At 44.3% G+C, this 22,788-nt stretch overlaps 1 protein-coding gene across 1 annotated transcript in view; it reads right to left on the bottom strand.

The window, feature by feature from the left end:
• GIPC2 (GIPC PDZ domain containing family member 2) overlaps positions 1 to 17,883 on the bottom strand; it is a 102,668-nt gene extending 84,785 nt beyond the window's left edge. Inside the window, exon 1 of the mRNA XM_004582206.3 lies at positions 17,464 to 17,883. Coding sequence (XP_004582263.1) covers positions 17,464 to 17,709 — 246 coding nt within the window. The 5' untranslated portion in view covers positions 17,710 to 17,883. The remainder of the gene's footprint in view (positions 1 to 17,463) is intronic.
• Between the last annotated feature and the right edge of the window lie 4,905 nt (positions 17,884 to 22,788).

The following is a 22,788-nucleotide window of genomic DNA, read 5'->3' as shown; positions in this document are numbered from 1 at the left end:
TAACTTCTGGGGTCTGGTAAGAATCATCACTTCAGGGCCTGGGGCAATGGCTGAATCGGTTAATCCTCCACCTCCAAGAGCTAACATCCCATATGGGCGCTAGTTTTTGTCCCAGCTCCTCCACTTCCCTTCCAGCTCCCTGCTTATGGCCTAGGAAAACAGTAGACTATGACCCAAAACTTTGGAACCCTGCACCAATATGGGAGACATGGAGGAAGCTCCTGGCTCCTGGCTCCTGGCTCCTGGCTCCTGGCTCCTGGCTTCAGATCAGCTCAGCTCCGGCCATTTCAGCCACTTGGGGAGTGAACCAGCAGACAGAAGATTTTTCTTTTTGTTTCTCTTTCTCTCTGTAAATCTGCCTTTCCAACAAAAACGAAAAAGAATCATTTGAAATAAGATGGCACAGGTTAAGCGGTGTCAGCAGATATTCAACAATAATTCCTGTCCCATTAGATGAAAAGACAGGCTTCCCTTCCCACATCCACCTTCACATAAAGATAGGAAAATCAAGATATGAAAGAAAAAATACAAAGAACACAGAAGGAAGAGTGAAGTTACAGGAATCATGATTCCTCTACCTAACCATACTACCTCTGCCTAATGTTAGAGGCAGTTCTACCCAGAACACCCTGCTAGAACCAAATGTGGAATACTTCAGGAGGTTAAATTAAGGCTCCAGTCCTGAATCACGGACATAGTGTTAAAGCCAGTCATAGAACCACTACCACATTACAACGATGCAATATAATGTTAATTAAATCATTTTATGAGTGGGTATAGATTTCCTCCACTTTGTGATAGTGTGTCCCTTTAACTGCAATTTAGGAACCTTTGACTCACAGACTAGGATGTAGCTCCTGGATTTTAGCCACCAGAAAAGAGGGAGAGGGTTAGAACTCTCCTCTCTGTGTGTGCTTTGACTCATCTCCAGGGAGATTTTTTTACACACATCGTAAATGTCCTTTTTTACAAAGAGGCATATTTTGTTTGAAAAGCAACATAAAGTGAGAGACAAAGGCAAAGAAAAAATATCTTCCAACCACTGACTCATTCCGCCTAACACCTATAATAGCAAGATTCGGCCAGGCTGAAATCAGGAGCCATAAATTCTGTCCAAGTCTCACACATAGGTAAGAACCCAAATAGTTGGGCTATTATCAGTGGAAGCTACTGATCGCTCCATCAGCCACCTTAACAGAAAGCTGTATAAGAAGCAAGCAACCAGGACTCAACCAAGCACTGCAGTATGACAAATGGGTACCCCAAGGAGTGGGTCCATCCTAGCAGATGTGTTTTCAGAATGCCTGAGTCCTTATAAATCTTTGATACTACTCACGTAAGATTAGGTGTTTCTCTTTTTTGTTAATTTTTACTTACTTGAGAAAAGTGTGAAAAAGAGAAAGAGAAAGACTCCCATTTGTTGGTTTACTCATCAAATGTCTGCAGCAGCCAGGACTGGAAGGGGCCAAAGCTGGGAGCTCAGAACTCAATACAAGTGTTCCACATAGGCGGCAGGAGACAGCTACTTTGTTTTTTGTTTGTTTGTTTGTTTTTTAATTTTATTATTTTTCCCATTAATTACAATGTATTACGCGACACAATTTCATAGGTACTGGGATTCTCCCCCCTTCACCCCAAATCCTCCCCTCCCCAGTGGATTCCTCCATCCTGATGCATAGCCACAGCTCAAGTTCCGCTGGGATTCCCTCATTGCAAGCATATACCATACATAGAGTCCAGCATCCCATTGTCCAAATTCAACGACCTCTTAGGGAGGCCCTCTCAGGTCCGAAGGCAGAGCCAGCAGGAGACAGCTACTTTGAACTGTCCATGTTGCCACCCACAGCATACACTAGCTGCAGCTAGAATCAGGAGCAGAGCCAAGGACTGAACCCAAGCATTCCAATGTGGAATGCACGTATCTTTTTTTTTTAAGATTTATTTCTTTTTATTGGAATGGCAGATTTACAGAGAGGAGGGTCAGAAATATCTTCCATCCACTGGTTTACGCCCCAAATGGTCACAAGGGCCAGAGCTGAACCAATATGAAGCCAAACCCAGAACTTCTCCAGGTCTCCCATACAGAAGCAGGGTCTCAAGGCTTTGAGCCATCCTCTACTGCTTTTCCAGGAGGTCAGTTAGCAGGGAGTTGATGGGAAGAGGATCAGTTGGGACACAAACCAGTGCCCATATGGGATCCTGGCACTTGCAAGAGGGAGGATTAGCCAATTGAGCCATCGTGCTGGGCCCAGATGTACTCATCTTAACAACTAAACCAAAGATCCATTCCAGTCAGATATGTTTCTAAAAAGCAAACTATGAGTGACAAGCTGTAAAGTCCCTTCTTCAAGGGTCAACATTGTGGCACAGTGAGTTAAGCCACGACTCTTCTGGCATCCCATATGGGAACACTGATTCAAGTCCCACATGCTGTGCTTCAGATTCAGCTTCCTGCTAATGTGCCCGAGAAGGCAAAAGATGGTGGCCCAAGTGTTTGCCACCCATGTAGGGTGTGTCTTTGAGCCAGAATGGTTTGTGGCTCCTGGCTTTGACCTGCCCAGCCATGGCTACTATAGTTATTAGGAAAGTGAACAGTAGATTCAATGTCTCTCTCTCTCTCTCCCCCTGTGTGTCTCTCCAATATTTTTTAAATCTCTTCTTGTCTTTCCATAGATTAGTACATTCGTCTTCAGCGCTTTTCTCTATTTGTATTATATTTAATGAAAATCCTTTTTATAGGTGGGCAGAAAGACAGATTAGGAAATACTGACAACTGTTGATGCTGTGCACACAAGAGCTTATTATAATATTACCTTTGCTTTGCATGCACTGTATTTAAAATTTCCATAACAAATTGTAAAAAAAAATTAAATCTACTACATACTAATTACCAGTCCCTGCCCACAGAAGCTCTCAATCTTATCAAAGAGACAGACAGTAGGTTCAGAATTACCATTCAGTCTGAGGAAAGTTATGGAAGTTCAGAGCATATTAGAGGAGAGGCCCAAAAATGTTCTGGGATGCAGTTAAGGCTTGGACTAGCAACTCTGGCTTCCTATAGCAGCAACAAAAATTATTAAGGAGAGAAGAAACATTCCCTGAAGAAGGGGAAACCAATGTATAAAAGTCATACAAAGCTGCAAGTGACTTCATGTTCATTCCGGACAAGCATGGACAGTATCTACCACTTACATTCTCTCAATTTAAAAAAAAAAAACTCAGAATGATTGCCACACCCATAGTCCTCTCCTGTGGGACTCCTATCTATCTCTCACCTGTCTTTGCATTCAGGACCCTAAAGGTGGGACCAGAGATGAACTCCTGAGCCATAGACTCAAGGGCCCTATTCCACCTGTCCTGTGTCCCCTGACACGCAGATTCTCTCTTAGGGAGTTTGAGTTGAGACCCAGAGAGAGCACAGAATGTACAGAGGCAAACACACACACACACACACACACACACACAGAAAATAAGGCAATCAAGGCAATGGAGCAGCAAAGTCAAGAGACTGAGGAGAGAGTCAATAGAGGAGCTGAAACGGAAGATGAAAGACAACTGGTCTCTCTCTTGGTTCCCAAGACTCTAGAACTACTGTTTCAATGCAGACAGGAGCACAATGTTCCAGCTGTTGATGGAACCTAACCACACAACTACAGAAACTTCCTCATCTCCCTGTATATCCTAATAATATAAACACATACTGCTATAGACTGAATGTTTGGGTTCCCTGAAATTTGTATGTTGAAATTTTAACTCTCAACATGATGCTATTTGGGGTTGTGGTCTTTGGATGATCGTATCATGAGGGTGTGCCCTTGCAGATGAGGCCCCAGGCAGTAGCTGCAACTCTTCTGCCTCCTCATAAGGCAAGACAGCGTCTGAAGACCACAAAGTGGGCTCTCAACCAACACCAAAATGATCAGCAAATGGACTTAAGACTTCACAGCCTCTTGGTCTCTGCAGTTTGTTATAACAGCATAATCAGACACATGCATGCATACATACTAATTGCCTGAGGTAGTCAACATGTCTCCATCTCTTGCAAGCTGCAAAAGCCTTCCACTCCACTGGGAATGACCAGAATGATAGCAGCAGGTGGAAAGAAACGGAAGTCAGCTATGATCCTAAGAGTTAACAACCTGCTCTGGATGAGGCACATATCCATTCCAAAAGTCACATGAAAACATATATGTTAATGGCATTGGGAGGTGGAACCTTTGGAAGATAATTGGGATTAGATGATGCTATGAAAATGAGGCTCCCATGACTGGATCAGTGGCTCTATCAAGAGAGACTGCTGTTATAAAGAAGGAAAGAACATGGCTGAACGATGTCCATATCCAGGGCATTTAACAAAGGTGAAATTTAAGAGTGATAAGTTAGAACACCTGGCAAAAATCAAAATATCCAGGTCATTACCTGGCTACTTTTAACAGCTGACAGAGCAAAGAGATGACCCAAGGATAGCATGTATGATTAAAAGGGACAAGTGTAGGAAAAATAGGAAAATTCTCATCCTGGGTATGTGGCAAAGAAGGCAATTTCAGGCCACGTAGCTGTTTGTCAAGAGAAGCATTCCAAAAGTATTGAATGGATCTACAACACTGTCCCTCCCATCAAAGGTCCAGAGCTCTAAAAGGAAAGAATGGCTTTGAGGAAGAATCCCAAAGCACCTACCCCAAACACACTACCCAGGCCCACCTCAAGTTTCTGAACTTATATTCTGGTGCAGTATTCCCGAGTCACTCCAGAATGGTTCAAGTAGCGCCAAGTAAAGCTCAGGCCACGGCATCAGAGGGTGTAAACCATAAATCTTGGCAGCACTCACGTGGTGCTAATTCTCCAGACGCACAAAATGCAACGGTTATGCAGTCATGGAGGCCTTCACCTGGGTTTCAAAAGCAATCTCAAACTACCTGGAGCCCAGAAAAAGAGACACAGAAAGCCTACACTAGGGCAGTGCCTAGTGATGTCAAAGTTGGCCTGACACCAAGAAGCCATAACTCTAGAGCTACAACCAGTGAGAACCATCAAACTGAAACAGCCATAGGCAGGCAACTCCAACCTGTGGGAGCACCCACATGGACTGTGATCAGCAAAGGCCTGGAGATAGGACCCCCAGGGAGATTGGAGATTCCCCTACCCCAGTATATCCTGGAAGCCAAACATGGAATCAAGGAACATTACAGAACCTTAAAACTCAATGTGTGGGGGCTGTTTTGTTGTTGTTGTTTTGATTCATTTATTTCATTATTTGAAAAGCAGAGTTACAGAGGGGAGAGAAAGAAAGATTTTCCATCCACTGATTCACTCCCCAAATGGTTGCAATGTCTACAGTTGGGTCAAGCTGAAGCCAGGAGCTTCTTCCAGGTAGCCTTCATTGGTACAGGAGCCCAGACACTTGAGCCATCTTCCATTGCTTTCCCAGGAACATTATCAGGGAGATGGATTGGAAGTAAGTAGCTGGGTCACAAATTAGTGCCCAGCTGGGACACTGCCATCACAGGCAGCAATGTTCCTCACTATAACACAATGCAGGTCCCCTAAATATACTATTAAATTCACATGCAGCCTGTTATTCTTTCATTTTACTTTTTTTACCTACTGGAATAGGTATTTTGGACAGATATGCCTTGTTTGACTCAGAGTACTGAGTCTCATCCCTATTTGATTCAGAGGAGATTGTGCTTTGGACTTCTGAGTTGGTGCTATTTAAGACCTTGATACTATTGAGACTGTATAAATGCATATTTTATGTGAAAAGGACATGAGTTTTGAGGGACAAGGGTCAGAACATGATGATCTTAGCATCTATCCTATTCAACATTTCCGTTGAAACTTAATACCCAAAAACATACACTAAACAGCAGGAGGTAGACCTTTGAGATGTAATAGGACAATAGCATCAGATGAGGTCATGAGGGTGTGGTCCTTATGACTGTTCCATAACATGCCTTACAACTGAGACTCAAGTTTCCAATTTGTTATGTCTCACTATGTAACACCCTGTGCCTCCTCAGGGCCCTACAGAGAGTCCCAGTCAGCAAGAAGTTTCCCACTGGATGCTGAACAGAGGTTAGTGGTGTGCTCCTAGACTTCTCACCTCCAGTACCACGAACACCACAGTATTCAGTTAGAGCAACAGAAACACTCAGATGCCACCTAGCCCAGAGGTTTAGATTTTATTCTGGGTTTGCTCACACACCTACTTCAGTGGAGTTCCAGCACTAGAAAAAAACAGTCTTAATCCAGGTAATTGCTACCTTCCTGATAGCAATGAGGTCCATTAGGCAGCTGGGTCGGATTCTCTTCTCACTTCTTAGAATGAGTCATATTGTTCATGAAATTGTTATGCAAAAATAATGCTGATGCTCATGAGGAAATATTAAACAATACTTAGCGATTGCAATATATTTATAATTTGTCTTATGGCACTGTGCAAATGTAAAAAACTGCCATGACGATCAGTTTAAATCGAACGTTATTTATAAAGAATATATAATGAGGGGCAAGCATTGCAGCACAGAGAGTTACTACTGCCTACAATACCAACATCCCATTTGAGCACCACTTTGAATCCTGGCTACTCTAGTTCAGATCCAGCCCCTTGCTAATGTACCTAGCAGAGCAGCAGATGATGGCCCAAGTATTTGGATCCCTGACATCCACATAGGAGCCCAGATAAAGTTCCAGGCTCCTGGTTTTGGCCTATTTCAACCCCAATGGTTGAAGTCATTTGGAGAGTAAATCAGCAGGCAGAGGGATTTCTGTCCCTCCTCGCCCTGCCTCCCTATAACTCTACCTTTCAAATAAATAAATAAATCTAAATATATAGAGATAGAGATAGAGATATAGAATGTGCTTCCACTGTATAGAACATGACTCAGGAATCATTGCTTCTTCTGCAAAACATTTGACTTATTATTTTCATTGCTTTCATAACAAAATTACTACAATTTCAAGGAGTTTACAGTCTCACCCTACCTCAGTTCATCTTCTTGGCAGAAATGACAGTTGAAACTGGAATAGTGAGTGGGCATGATTGACTCAAAGAAGAACACTGTGTGAAAAATAAAACATTGAAATATTCTGGACTATAAACAGCAGATTGTTAAAAGAGATAGTGGAGAACTCAAGAGGCAGAACATGAAACCTTGTTTAACTGGCAGGAGTTATTTGTAAGTAACTGAGCACACTGAAAGTTTGTAAGGAGGCTGGTATGATCAGAGTATCAAACTAGAGAACAGGTAGAGCGAAGGAAATAAAATTCACAGTGCATTTTTAGCACAACACTATAATATATTGGCAGTGATAACTGCCAGCAATCTCCAAAGACTACCAGCAATCATCGCCTGAAGTTTGTTACTCCTTGTAATAAAGTACAGGTGAGAATTCTATGGGGAGAAAACTACAGGGAGACAGTTGAGGGGAGAGGGAATCTTGGTAAGACAGTGTTAGGAAGGCTGAATTTGGGTTAGGTGACTTAAGGGAAAGTTCCAGCAAGCGTGGGTTTCCTCCAGATAGGGAGTTATCAGAAAGTGGGGAGGATCCTATGACCGTAGTCCTCAGTAAACTTCGGGGGAAAGAAACTGACAGCATCACAAAGTGGTCTGACCTGCTGGTGGTGTTGCACAAAATGGTTCATCCACCAAAGGAGAACACTCCGGTACCCAGTCAGTTCTCAAGTGCCACGGCGGCTGTTCTCTTCCTCACATTCTTCTGCTCCACTTGGGTCAGCTTCATCACCTCCCAGAGCTAGTAACATTCACACCAGACTCACAATACCCTCATTGTTGTGTGTATTTTTTCGGTTTGTTTTTCCTGGGGGCAGGGGCCTATATGCAAGTCAGTGACCCCTATTTTGCTCTATGCACCCCACATATCCCATTCCTGAGTCAAGAAGATGTTAGTTCCTCTTGACAGTTATCTCAATTGATGGGAAATGACACAGTTTACAGAACATTCCCCACTCTCCAGAAGCACCACATCAATACAGAATATTGACCTTCCTAAGAGCTCAGTATTGGTGCCAGTAAGTTGAGAAAGGAAAACAGTTCCTGGGAAGCCTCCCAAAGTAGCTCTGCACATCTCTCATTTAGAAAGCAGCTTTGCTTGGAAACAGAGCCTTAAGCTTTGCAATGCCTAAGAGAGACATGTTGCAGCCAGCGTTGTGGCACATCAGGTAAAGCTGCCACCTGCAATGGTATTCCAGTTCATGTCCCAGCTGCTCCACTTCTGATCCAACTGCCTGCTGATGCACCTGGAAAAAGAAGTGGAAGATGGCCCAAGCATTTAGGCCCGTGCCACACACATGAAACAGTGGATGAAATATTTCTCTCTGTATCTTCCTCTCTCTATATATGTAACTCTAATTCTCCAAAAAATAAAAATATTTTTAAAAGACATGTTAATGAATTGGACTATAATCATTTCCCTACATATCAGCATATCATGTTATACACCTTCAACAGACACCTTTTGATTTTAATGTTTCTTAAAAGTTGAATGATGCTATTTACTCCCTTCTGTTAAAGGTCAATCTCCTTCCTCACAGTACAACATAAAAAATTAACTCCTACATGTGATATAATGATTGAAATCAGTATTAAACATTCATGCTAAAAATACAGGATTTGAAGGCTGGCTCTTTGGTACAGTGTGAAACCGTTACTTTATCTGTCTCTTAGCTGTTGTTGCTTAACCCACGAGCCACCAGCATCCCATAGCAGAGCACCAGTCCAGCTGCTGCTGCTCCACGTCAAGCTAGCTGCCTGCTAATGTGCCAGAGAGCACAGTGGAAGATGAGCCCTTGCCATCTACATGGGAGACCAGTTCTAGGCTCCAGGCTTTAGCCTGGACAAACCCTGGCCTTTGTGGCCATTTAGAGAGTGAAGCAGTTCTTGAAAGCTCACTCTCCTTAGCTTTCTTTCTCTCCCCATCCCCTTTCTGCCTTTCAAATAGATATATTTTAAAATAATTTTCAAAAAATTGCCAGATTTTAAGAGCTGCATATGTGAAGATCCTTTCCAAGAAATAATTTTTGAACTTCACATATATTCCATGTACAATTTGGGTCTCTGGAGAAATTTTTGCCTTTGAAGAGTTTATAGTCTGAGGGAGAGGGACAGACAAAACAAAACAAGGTAAATACACATAAGATATTAGCAGTTTGCCTAAAAAAATTAAGCAGAAAAAGAAATAACAGATGCTACATTTCCAAACTAGGTAATCAGGGCCAACCTCACCAAGACAGCATGTTAGCCGACTTAAGGAAGAACATTTAGCAGGAAGAAGTACTGGCAGAGACAAGAACCAAGCCCAAAGCCTTAAGGCTCCAGTATGCAAGGGATGGCTGGCAGACCAGATTGGCTGGGGTAGAAGAAGCAATGCCATGGAACAGTGTAACAGGGCCAGTCACCTATCACAGGATTCTGGCTTTTGTTCCATGTGAGATGGGAAGCCAAGGAGGGCTTTGATCAGACAACAGCTTTTGTAGTTTTAGTATGAAAGAAAAGAAAGAAAGGAAGGAAGGAAGGAAGGAAGGAAGGAAGGAAGGAAGGAAGGAAGGAAGGAAGGAAGGAAGGAAGAAAGAAAGAAAGAAAGAAAGAAAGAAAGAAAGAAAGAAAGAAAGAAAGAAAGAAAGAAAGAAAGAAAGAAAGAATTGCAGTGGTAGCAAAAGTGATGGGAACAACTGTGAACAAATGGCTGGGGACATAGTAGCGGCCAGCACTGTAACATAGAGGGTTAAAACACTGCCTGCCACACTGACACCCCATATGGACACCAGTTCCTGCCCTGGCTGTTCAACTTCCTGCTAATGTGTCTGGGAAAACAGTGGAGGATGGCCCAAATGCTTGAGCCACTACACCCTTGTGGGAGACTTGGAAGAAACTGCTTATTCCTGGATTGAGCTGGTCCAGCCAGCCACATCCCAGACCACTGCAGCCATCTAGGGAGTGAACCAGTAGATAGAAGATATCTCTCTATCCCTATTTCTCACTATCTCTCTGTTATTTTGCCTTTCACATAATTTAAAAAGTAAGAACATTGGTTTAATTTTTTTATGATTTATTTGAAAGGAACGGCTATAGAAACAGAGGGGCCTTAATATCCTGGTCTCCCATGTTGGTGCCAAAGACCCACACACTTGGACTATCACTTGCCTTACCAGGAACATTAGCAGGAACCTGGATTGGAACCAAAGTAGCCCGGGCTCAAACCAGCACTGCAATATGAGTGCCATCATTTCAAGTGGCAGCTTAACCCACTGTGGCACAATGGTGCCTCCTTATTACTTAAGAGAAGAAATAGCATGCTTGTGATTATAGAGTTTAGAATGAAAACACAAATTTTATCTATTCTGCTACCCAGCTACACTGCTTTATTTGGCTGCTGTATGTGCCAAAATCGGGATTGAATCACTGAATAATTTCTTTATTCAACCAGTTCTTTGGTATCCAACAGCATATCCAAATTAATATAGGTTAAAATTCCTAATCTGAAAATCTAATATTCAAAATGCTGCAAAATCTAAAACTTTTTGGGTGCCAGAATGATACCACAATGGAAAATTCTACATCTGACTTCAAGTGACAGATCACACCGAAAACGTGAGCATGCTAAAAATACAGTATATGAGGTGGATATTATGATGCAGTAGATTAAGCTGCCACCTGGGATGGCTGCATCCCTTACTGAACGGGCTAGTTTAAGTTACTCCACTTTCAATCTAGCTTCCTGCTACTGGGCTTGGGAGGCAACAAGTAAGAATTTAAGTTCCTGAGTTTCTGCCATTCACACAGGAGACCTGGATGGAGTTTCTAGCTCCTGACTTCACTTTAGCTCAGTCCTGGGAGTGAACCATTGCATGGAAGACTTTCTCTTTCTCTTTCCCTTTCTCTCTCCATATTTCAAATAAATCTTTATACACACACGTACATATAGCCCTTTCAAATAATTAGATCTTTTTTAAATAAAAAGTTACCTTCAGCTATGTATCTAAGGTATATATGACACCTAAATAAACTTCGTGTTTAGATTTAGGTGCCATCCCTAAGATAGCTCCTCAGATACCTGAAAATACTCCAAAATCTCAAACGCTCCAGTCCCATGCATCAGGGATAACAAAACTACATAACCAAGCCAAGGAAAATAGTTTCTGAATTCCTTAAAGAGATTGAGTCTGAGTCCTGTTTTCTGGACATATAAAGCTTCTAGATGCAAGACTGACTTATTTCTTTAAAAGCCTTCAAATGTATTATCTTTTCCTAAATAAAGATTTAGGTTAAGAAAACATATCAGAATATGAATTACTTTCCAAACAATTACAGCAGTTAAATATTCAAAGAGCCAGCTCAGTAAAATTTATGAATATAGCTCAAGAGCAAACATCACAAATAATGACTCAACTCTTTATGTAACCTGAATATTTTAAGATTGTATGAAGTGTTCTGAAAAAAACACCCTGCATTTATAACTGTTCTTTTAGATGAGATTACTTTCTTTTTTCTTTTTACTAAATTGCTCTTTTAGTTATTTTTGGGGGGGAAGGCATCAGATAAGAGATTGTTGCATAATTGGCCATCTGTTTCAATGTAATGATCACAATAAATGGCACCCACTTGCCTGCCCGCCTGGCAGCAAATCTTAAGTGAGTCACAAACAGCATCAGCGTCTTCCTTCAGGGACCACTAAACAGCTGAAACCCACAACTGTCAGCATTGCAGCAGCATTTTTTAAGGACAATAACTACTTTTGTAATTGAACAAAAAAAATTATGTAAAAAACACATTTTTTCAAGTTTGTATTTGGGATTTAAATGCAGTTTACCACAGATCCCCTCGCCTCCATTGAACCATATTTGAAACAAAGAAACCTGCATTCAAGCTCTCACTCCACAGAGCCCGCATTTTGGCCCAGTGGGCTCAGTAGCCTGTAACACAGACACACTATATGAGCACTGGTTCTGGTCTTGGCTGTTCCACTTCAATCCAGTTCCCTGCTAATATGCCTAAGGAAAGTGCCTGGGGTCCTACCACCCACACAGGAGGCTCAAATGGAATTCCAAGCTCTTGAATATTGTAACCATTTGGAGAGTGGACAAAGGTTTGGAAGATCCCCTACCCCCTTTCTCTCTGTCACTCTGCTTTTCAAATAAATACATAAATAAATCTTTTTTTAAAATGTATGGTTCTGCTGCATACCAGTCCAATGACTGGGCAAACTGCTTACCTTCTTAGAGTCTCACTAAGCTCAACTAAGCCAAATCCTGCAGAAGGGCAGAGTGCACACACTGACAGCTGAAAAACTACGTCACTATCCCCCTTGTTAGAATAATGGGATAGCAAATGTAAGCTCCCTGTGCATTTTATTTTAATGAGTAATCTCTGTTTCAAAATGAACTATATGGAGAGACTTATGACACACTATACTATAATGATCAATACTTTATCTAGGATATACTTATTAACTCTTTTTAATCAATGTGTAAATCCTGCATTAATGTTGGTTATATGCTTAAGCACACATATATGTTTGTTATGATAATGTTTTTATGAACCTCGATGTGACATATCAAAACAACTTATATTTATGAACCTGAAATTTTATCTTTCCCTGGAAATTGAAAACCTTGGACATGGCTGCCAAGCTACTACAGAGACACTGGCAAGTTGGGAAACAATATAGCTTCATAGAATGTGAAGCAAAAAGGAAATTAAAACCTGGGCTTAAGTCCAGGCTCTGCCACAAAGTCTCAATTTCCTCTTTGGGAAGTGAAGACATTAGTAAACCTATTTCTCACAGAACAAGAGGATGGAATAAAATCATTATTTGTGAGCTTAGAACAACGTCATGCAATAGACATATGGTAACGACTGGAGTTGCCAGCTACAGAAGAGACATTAAGTCGTCAGTTAAATATGCTAATTCACTCAGTAGTTCAGAAACCAGCTGTGTGTTTTTGGACAAGATTCAACCACTTGGCACCCCTGTTCCTCATTTAACTTTTAGGTATTAATAATAGTAGTTGCAGAAGAATAAAGATGGCAGAATAGGGTGATGACACATTTAAATAGACGGAGAAACATTGGCCAGGGTGAAGCAGAGAAGACACCTTCCAGGAAATAGGAGAGGATAGCTTGACAGCAGGTGGGCACCTGGAGACTGATGGACACAGGAAAGCAGCAAACACAACTGTGTGGTGCTACAGTGATCCAATATGCCAATGCCTTTTAGCAAATGGAGATCTGAACTCGACCGGCAGCCGGAACTCAACCAGCAACCAGGTGGGAAGGTGAGTTCACCGGGAACTCAGGACGTAAACCCTGACAAAGAACTGCCCGTCCTGTGGCTTGTTTGATTTGACCTGGAGCAGAAAAAGAACAGCAGATTCCAGACGGGCAGTGCAGGAACAGGGTGGATTTCACAGCCCAAACCCCCACTAGAGCCAAATCGAGCACCATCTTGTGTAGGGAGATAATAGCTATGGGACAGACTGCACAAGCACTAAGCTGGGAACAAACTCATTTCGGACTCAGTGAATTGCAACAACAAGGCATCCCTCGGGTTCCACACAGAATAAGTCCCAATAGCCCCTAGACATAACAGCCAGGAGATCAAGAACTCCATCAGGTGCCATTTTGCACAGTGTGGCAAAGGTTTTGAAACTGCAGGAATAAGAGTGAGCTGCGCAAATGCTATCATCCTGGGAACTGTGGGAACCGGAACTGGGAGAAATGCTGTCCAGACAATGGTGCAACAATAGCTTGGGATCACAGGAGGTGGAGTGCTGAGCCAGTCTAACATAAGAGCCCAGATCTGAAACTCACTGGAGGGAGTGGCACAAATGACTACAAACAAAGAACCACGTACCAACTACAATAAGTAAAATCGTACTGCATATTTGTGGATGACACAGCTTAGAAACCTGCCATAAGGAGACAAAGGCACAATGAATATTACTGAAAACTTCCCTGCACAGGAGCAAAACCCTTTGTCAACTTCAGACTTAACGGAGCAATACATCAACAAAATGTAAGATACAGAATTCAAAGCCATTATTATGAAGCTTCTTATCAACAATGAGAAGTATGTAATACAAGAGTTCAAAGAAGCTAAGGAACATGTCACACAGCAAATGAATCAAATGAAAGCTAGTATATCAGAAATGAATACAGTAGAGCAAACTGAAAGTACAGTGAAGAGTCTCCAAAATAGAATGAATGAAGCAGAAGAAAGAATCTCAGAAGTGGAATATATTTCCTGTCACCAAGAGGAAACAAACAAAAAGCTGAAAGCAGAGCTGGGTCAAGCTAAAAAAAAGTATTCAAGAATTGGAAGACACTATTAAAGGCCAAATGTAAGAGTTACGGGACTCCCAGAAGTTGCAGAAGCAGGGATTAAAAGTGTATCCAGGGCCCAGCGCCGTGGCCTAGCAGTTAAAGTCCTCGCCTTGAACGCACCCAGATCCCATATGGACACCGGTTCTAATCCCAGCAGCTCCACTTCCCATCCAGCTCCCTGCTTGTGGCCTGGGAAATCAGTAGAGGACAGCCCAAAGCCTTGGGACCCTGCGCCCACGTGGGAGACGTGGAACAGTCTCCTTGCTCCTGGCTTCAGATCTGCGCAGCACCAGCTGTTGCAGTCACTTGGGGAGTGAATCATCAGAGGGATGATCTTTGTCTCTCCTCCTCTCTGTATATCTGACTTTGTAACAAAAATAAATAAATCTTTTTTTAAAAAAACTGTATCCAATGAAATAATAAGGAAAAATTTCCCTAATCTACAGAAAGAATTGAGAAACAACATCCAGGAGAGGTACAGAACCCCAAACAGGGTTGACTAAAAACGATCTTCACGACACATGATCATCATGCTCTCTTCAATCGAACATAAAGAAAAGATCCTTAAATGTGTTCTTGAAAAAAATCAACTGACGTATAAACAAATGGCAATTAAACTCACAGGACAATGGTGCAAGGAAACTCTACAGGCCAAAAGAGAATGGAGCAAAATATTCCAGATTCTAAAAGGAAAAAATTGTCGGCCCAGGACAACATGCCCAGTAAAGCTTTCCTTTGTCTGTAAAATGAAATAAAATTATTCCACAGCAAAGAAAAATTAAAAGAATATGCCTCTTCCAAACAGAGAAGAGTAAGAGCACCCACCAAAACCAAAGGCATATGCGAAGAGCATCCCAATAAAATAACAACAGAAGACTAAATCAATTAATAACCCATTACTAAGATAGCAGGATCAAATTACCACCCATTTATATTAACTCTGAATGTAAATGGAATAAACTCAACAATCAAAGGTCATGGATTAGTAGACTGGATTAAAAAATCAAAAACCATCTATTTGTTGCTGACAGGAGATATACATCTCACCAACAAAGATTAGAGGAAACTATATCTTGGGGATTTTGATGTTTTTAGCTTCATTTCTTCAAAACATGTTTTTTCTCATTAAATTCTTTAATGTTTCATACCATACAGAAGCATCATTTTCTTCAAGAAGATTCTTGATTTCCTTTTTCATTTCTTCAGTGACACATTAGTCATTCAGTAGCATGTTATTCAATTTCATGGCTTTGTAGGTTTCTATTTTTTCTTTCTGTTGTTGATTTTGTTTTATGGCTTTTCTCCTAAGGGGATGTATAGTAACTGTGTAATGGAGACCATCATACCCAGTGGCATTTTGCTTAACTTCACGGCATTGTAAATTTCTATTTTTCTTCCTGCTGTTGGTTTTGTTTTGGGGCTTTTCACTTTGGGGGATTTATAGTGACTATGCAGTGGAGATTGACATGTCCAGCTGTGTGGATACGGTGCTGTGTGTATCTCTACTTCCAGATCAAGGATGGACAGCCAGTGAAACTTTTGGATGTGTCTTGACAGTGAGATGCTGGACTCTGCCATTATCCATGCCTGTAATAATGAACATATGACTATCTATGAGGAACTATGCATTCTAATGATATGGGAGAACTTGAGGAGGGGATTAAGGGGAAAGAGTATGGAAATCCCAGGGCCTATGGAACTGTATCATAAAATGATAATAATATGATAATAACAATGAAAGAAGAAAGAATGGAGAGGAATAAATAAATAAATAATAGTAGCTGCAATGCATTTACCCTGAACCACAGGCTGTGCAATCTGATAGGCTTATACAGGGACTTGACAACACTCTCTTAGCTCTATTTGATAGGTAACTGAAACTGAGGAAAGTTAAACTTGCTCAAGACCCCACAGCTAGTAAGCTCAGAACTTGGATTCACAGCCAAGGTTAACGCACTGCCATTTAATTCCCCCTAGAAAGGGTCAAAGGAACTGTTCAGTGAAATGGCTTTTTGAATTGAAAAATCCTGTATGAACATAAAGTGTTTTTAACATGCTATAGCAATATAAATAACTCACAAAATAGAATTTTGAGGTGCCTCCTAATGCCTGGGAACCCTGAAAAGAACAATGGGTTACACCTCACACTCTCTTTCACAGATTCTTGGAATTCAGCAATGGCCTCAATTTCACCTGAGTGGACCTAACAAACAGCTGATAAAGGTAGAATCCACGCGTCACCCTGTGCCACTCCGGACCTCTGCACTCCTGGGAGTCCACAACAACAAAATCCAGCACTTCCTCTACAAATGCAGACCAAATATCTTCTTGGGCTAACTTTCCACCCCTTGCACTTACACTTCGCTTGAGAAGGATAAACACAGTGCCAGGCAGGCATCCAATAGAGGTCAAACAAATGTCAACTCCATTCACATGAATGTGATGTTAAAAAGTCAGAGATAACCTCCTTCATGAACAGTGTGTAAACTTATCAATCTCACGTGGTTGATTCACTGAGCTATGGAGCCTTGGGCCAACATACAGCTTTTCAAATTTGGAAATACCAACAAGGTACTACCAAAGTATTTCTAAATGTTGATGTGGAAATGACAGATGAGAGGTGAAGCTGGTCCCCATGAGTGTCCCCTGTAAGAGGTTTCCAATCCCCACCCCAGCATCTGGGGACAGGCCCAGCGTGACTCGCATCTGCAAAGCGAAGTCAAGTCCAGATGAAATGGGGGGTGTCAGTGTGTCCAACAGATCTTGACTCTGGGCAGGAGTCAGACCTTGGATGGCAGAATCAGGGACGTACACCTGCAACAAGCTCATTTGCATGGGGAAGAAAGGTCAATTGCTCCAACACAACCGCCCCTCCGCCCCCGCCACCATCTCCCTACTTCCAGAGGTCAAATCTGGAGTATAGGGCAACAGGACATTCTTACTCCGGAATTTACATAGTCCCTTCTCTGCAAGACCCACTGGCTTCCTCGGGAACGCTCCCGGAGCCTCCCATCCGGCAGCTTTTTTTTTTTTTCTTCCTGGTTTTATCCCCCGCAAGTATCAAACAGCGCTGCAGGGAGGCAGGAAGGGGGCGGGCAAGGCTGAGCACCTGCCCCCTTACCTCGGACGGCGAGATCTTCAATACTTCGGCGATCTTGATATAGAGCTCCCGGATACTGGAGAAATTCTCCACCCGGCCCGTGGCACTGCCGTGCGCCAGCTGCGTGTGGAAGATCAGCTTGCGTTCGGAAGTCGGGGGCGCCGGGGGCTCCAGGAGGCTCCCGCCGCCCGCGCCCGCCTGCTCGCCCCCCACCAGCGGGGTGGTCTCCTTGGACTTGGTCTTCTTTCCCCGTAACCCCAGGGGCATCTTGACCGGCCTATGGCTTGGGCCCACCTGCGCCGCCCGCCGCCGCCTCCCGGGTCTGAGCCCTGGACTTTGAGCTCTGGGCCCCGGGCTCCGCGCAGGTAAAACCCGCCAATGGCAACGGCGCTTCCGCCTGTAGGCGCCGGGTCGGTCCCCTGCCGCCCTCGGGAGGAGCCGGCGTTTGGACGTGGGGGGAGCGGCTTTAAGGAGAAGAAAGCTAGTTATGCTTCGTCCTTCGCATCCAGCCCCTCTCTGGTGTACCCCCCCGTTCCTTATTAAAAAAAAAAAAAAAATCTATTTCCTTGAAGTCCTCTGCTGTCGAAGCTAAGGAAACCATGCACGTCAGAAGACAAGCCTTTCCATGCTTTTCCTAACTGCGGCAGCATTCCCACGGTCAGTCGCCCTGGGGAACAGCAGTTGAAGTACAGCAGCAGTCAGCTTCCTTTGCTTCCTCTGGCTTCTTGGCTCCTCACACACAGCAGGGCTGAGAGAGATGGCAGAGTCACGGATCCCCCGAGTCTATCGCCTCGCACACCTCTCCGGAATCCTCTGGACTTGCCTAGGGCAGCTGTCTCCCAGCGTCCAGCACGCCCCCAAGTCACTCACCACGCCTCCTCTGGTCTGCTGAGAACCCTCCCTAGATCCCCTACCCCTGACCTAATCCCACCCCCTCCGTTCAAGATCCAAATAAAACCCTTTGCATTTGACTCTTGATCTGAACAATTATCCAAGATATTATTTGTACGTTTGCTTTTCAAAGACAGATTTACAGAGAGGAAGATCCCCCATCTGCTGAAATACTCCCCAAAGGGCCCCAATGGCCAGGGCTGGACCAGGCCAAAGCCTGGAGCCAGGAGCTTCATCCTGGTCTTCCATATGGGTACATGGATCCAAGTTCTTGGACCATCTTCTGCTGCTTTCCCAAGTCTTCTAATGGATTTGAAGTTGAACAGGCTGGATTCTCAGGCAGTGGGTGAGATGCCCTCACTAGGCAGCGGCTTTATGCCACAGCACCAGTCTTTGTGTTGCTTGATCTGTAAGAACATCTGATTGTATTTTTGAACTTTCCCTCTCGTTACCTCCCCACACTCCACCTCCTCACTACCATCTACTCTGCCTTTGCCTTTAGCCATCTTTTCACCCTACATGTTTTTCCTGAAGGCCTACAACTTCAGTACTTTCTCAGCTCTCCAGAAGTCTACCAAATTAGTCCAGCAAGAAGAGGATGCACTGCAGGAAACTCAATTAAGATTGCACAAAGCTGGGCCCAGCATGGTGGCCTAGCGGTTAAAATCCTCGCCTTGAACTCACTGGGATCCCATACGAGCACTAGTTCTAATCCCAACAGCCCAGCTTCCCATCCAGCTCCCTGCTTGTGGCCTGGGCAAGCAAAGAAGGCCCAAAGCCTTGGGATCCTGCATTCATATGGGAGACCCAGAAGGTCCTGACTGGCTTTGGATGGCGAGAAGTTCCTGACTCCTGGCTTCGGATTGGCGCCGCTCCAGCTGTTGCAGTCACTTGGGGAGTGAATCATTGGATGGAAGATCTTCCTCTCTGTCTCTCTTCCTCTGGGCTGTGGGACATGCCTGGCTAGGTTAGGCCTCAGTAGTCACCCACAGGTGTCAGAGCAGGGAGTAGGCCATGTCAGAATGGGCTGCAGCACCCATCAGAAGGTGAAAGAACCAGATCTGGGAGCAGGTTCTGAAGGGGACTTGTGGGTTCATTTCTGTAGGGCTGCAGCACCTACTGGTTTGCCCAGAAAACTTTGGGAAATGATGGGCCAAGCCTGGCTGGACACAGAATTCACTTGACGGAAACCTACCTGAGTGACACTCGCAAGAGCTAAGGCTTGAAGGAGGCCAGGTGGGGTCAGGCTGCAACAGCCACTGATACATGCAGAAGCCAGAACTGAGGACAGATCATGCCAAGCATGATGGCACACCTGAGATCTAGGGCTGGGATCAGGCGTTGCGGGGAGGAACTTGGGGAATTCCTCTAATAGGCTGCAGCTCCTGCCAGGGAGTACCAGATCCAGGACTTGGTGCAGGCCAGGCCAGGCAGGTCTGTGATTCTCATCAGCATTTGTGTAGGTTGAGTCTGCGTACAGGCCAGGCTGTGCCAGTGTGCTGCACCCATCTGGGATAGGCTGCAACATCCAGCAGCAAGAGCTGAAACTGAGGGTAGACCATGTGAGGCTGGTTAAAGCCCCAGCCAGCACAATCAAGACCTGAAGCTGGGAACATGCCTGGCAGGGGAACTCTGGAGACTCTCCTAGTGGACTGCAACTCTCCCTAGGGAATGGACTGAAGGAAGATCAGGGTGGCAAGGCTGCAGCACCCCTCAGCATGTGTATGGACTGGATCTGGGAGCAGACCAAACTGGACTAGGTTCCAACACCCACTGGCACCCACAAAAGCCAGAATAGGTGTGTGTCAGGCTGGGCTATGCTGCAGCACCTGCTGGGTCACATGTGAGCTGTATCTGGAGTGGGCCAGGCTGGGATAGGCCATAGCACCCATCAGTGAGAGCTAAAATGGACATAGGCCAATCTGGCCAAGCAGCAATACCCACCAGTGAGTACCGGTCTGGGCAGCAGCATCTTCTAGCACATACAAGATCAGTTGCTGGGAGCAATCCTGGTAGGAGAATTTGGAGAACACTCGTGCTAGGCCACAACTCCTACTGGTGAGTGCAAGAACCAGGGCTAGGAGCAATCTAGACCAGATTGGACAGCAGCATCCATTGGCATTTGAGTGAGCTGGGTCTGGGGGCAAGCCAGGCAGAGTCAGGATGTAATATGCACAGCACATATTGTCATGAGTGAGAGCCTGGACGGGGTACAGTTGGGCCAGGCTGGGTTGGATCACAACAACTGCCAGTTCACATAAAAATTTATGGTGGGCCAGGCTGAGCTAGGCGGCTGCACCTGCTTGTGAGAATTGGGACTGGGAGCAGGACAGGCTGAGTCAGGATGTCATAACTGCTGGCATATGCCAAGACTGGGGGTAGACCATCTCAGACTGCGCTGCAGCTCCTGCTGACATGCACAAGACCCAGGGCTGGTAGCAGGCCTGGTAGGGGAACTTTGAGGACTCCATTGTTAGGCTTCTTCTTTCACTGGTGAGCGTGAGAACTGGGACTGGGGGTGGCCGATTTGGGGGCAAGCCAGGCTGGGCTGGGCTGCTGTACCTGCTGGCATGCACGAGAGTCAGAATAGATGCAAGCCACCCAAACTTCACCGTAGCACCAGCTGACAAGTCCCAGGATAGGGTGTGAGTCATGTCAGACTGAACTGCGGTACCCCCTGACAAGTGCAAAATTCATACCTGGCAGGGGATCTGTGGGCATTCTGCTATTAGGCTATACCTCTCATTGGTGAGCACAAGAACCACTGGAGGCAGTCTGGTCCATTGGTAAGTACAAGAACCACTGGACAGTCTGGACAAGATGGTTACACCTGTCAGCATAGGTGAGGGCCAGGTCTGGGGACAAGTCGGGTTGAGCTAAGCTGCAGCACCCACAAGTGTCCGTGCAAACAGGATGGGATACAGGATAGGCTGGGATAGGCTGCAGCAGAAGCTGGCACACACAAAAATCTGGGCTGGCAGTGGGCCTGGTGATGGTAATTGGAGTCAACCCAAGTAAGCCAAGGCACCCACTGGCATGCACAAGGACTAGGTCTATGGTAGGCTGCTGGTCTGGGCTGCAACACCTATTGTTTTATGTGAAATATGGGACTGGGGCAGAACTGATGAGGCAGCTGAATCCACCGGTGTATGCAAGGGCTGGTGCATGTGACAGACCACACCTGACAGTCACAAATCAGGTTTGAGGTCACTCCAAATGAGTTCTTAGGCGACGTCCCAACCAGGTCACTGGACTTAGACCGTGGCCAAAGGGAAAATCACAGGATATGTGATCCAACCTTGGAGTACATGTATTGGGGCTGGGCCTTCTAAGTTGCTGATGCCTGTGCAGTGGACAGCATTCCCAGGTCTAAGCCAGCAGGGAACGTCACATGCCTTACCAAAGGATAGAAAGCAGAACAGGTTGGACAACTCTCCTGGGCAATATTTGCAGCAAATTCATGGATCTGTGGAGGCACTAAAGTGGACTTTGTCAACCAACACTCTTTAGAAAGATCTTCTCAACCCTGGAGTGATGAAACCGTCAACTTCTCAGAACTATCAAAACCATTCAAGTAACACCTTTGGCACACTCTTGCTCACATCAAGGTCTCTAAGGCAGCATCAAAGAACCAAACCTTATCCCTGAGTGTAGTTTGACAGCACGGATCAGCCTCCTCCCCTGCAGACACAGGAAAAAAAAATGAAACACTTGTTCCACCCAAGTTTTTCCATACCTGATGTTCTTACCCTAATCAGAGGTCCACATGGACTGGGCATCTAAACAATATTTTAAAAATTTAAAAATTATAGATAAATAAATGAATGTTTTGTGTCACGTTTTTGTGACATAAAAATATTTTCCAGGTTTAGGAAAACCTGATCCAGCAGTTACAATCCAGTTAGGACACCCATATTCCACCCAGGAGTTCCTGGGTTATGTCCTGGCTTGGGCTCTTAATTTCAACTTCTTGCTGATGCAAATCTTCAGAGGCAGTGATAAGGAATGAATCAAGTTTGTTTACATGTGAGTTCCCAGCTGCTCACTCTGGCCCCTCAGTCAAGGTATTTGGGGAGTAAACCAGTGGGTGAAAACGGTGTATGCATCTCTCAGTCTCTTCAATACATTACATATTACACATATACTGTATGTTCCTGTTCATCTGAATAACTTTGAAAATGAGATGGTGCCACGGGATCTCTGTGCTTGACTTTACCCTTTGTGGTTATAATTGCAATAGCATTAAGTAATAGTTTAACTTTGTCTTGGACTGAGAAACCCTAATAAATAAATGATGCATTCCCATTAAGTGAAAGCAATGACTTCATAATGTATTGCAAAAGTAAAGGCCTCATAGAAGTTTTATTAAAGAAAAAAGTAGAAAGATAAATGAGTCTTCACAGGGTAAATGACAGTACATGGTTAACATCCAGGAACATATGAAGGAACACAGGA

Source organism: Ochotona princeps, chromosome 2, assembly GCF_030435755.1.
Source record: "Ochotona princeps isolate mOchPri1 chromosome 2, mOchPri1.hap1, whole genome shotgun sequence".
Classification (NCBI taxonomy): Eukaryota; Metazoa; Chordata; class Mammalia; order Lagomorpha; family Ochotonidae; genus Ochotona; species Ochotona princeps.
The sequence above is the reverse complement of the archived record's forward strand: the minus strand, read 5'-3'. Positions and strand labels throughout refer to the sequence as shown.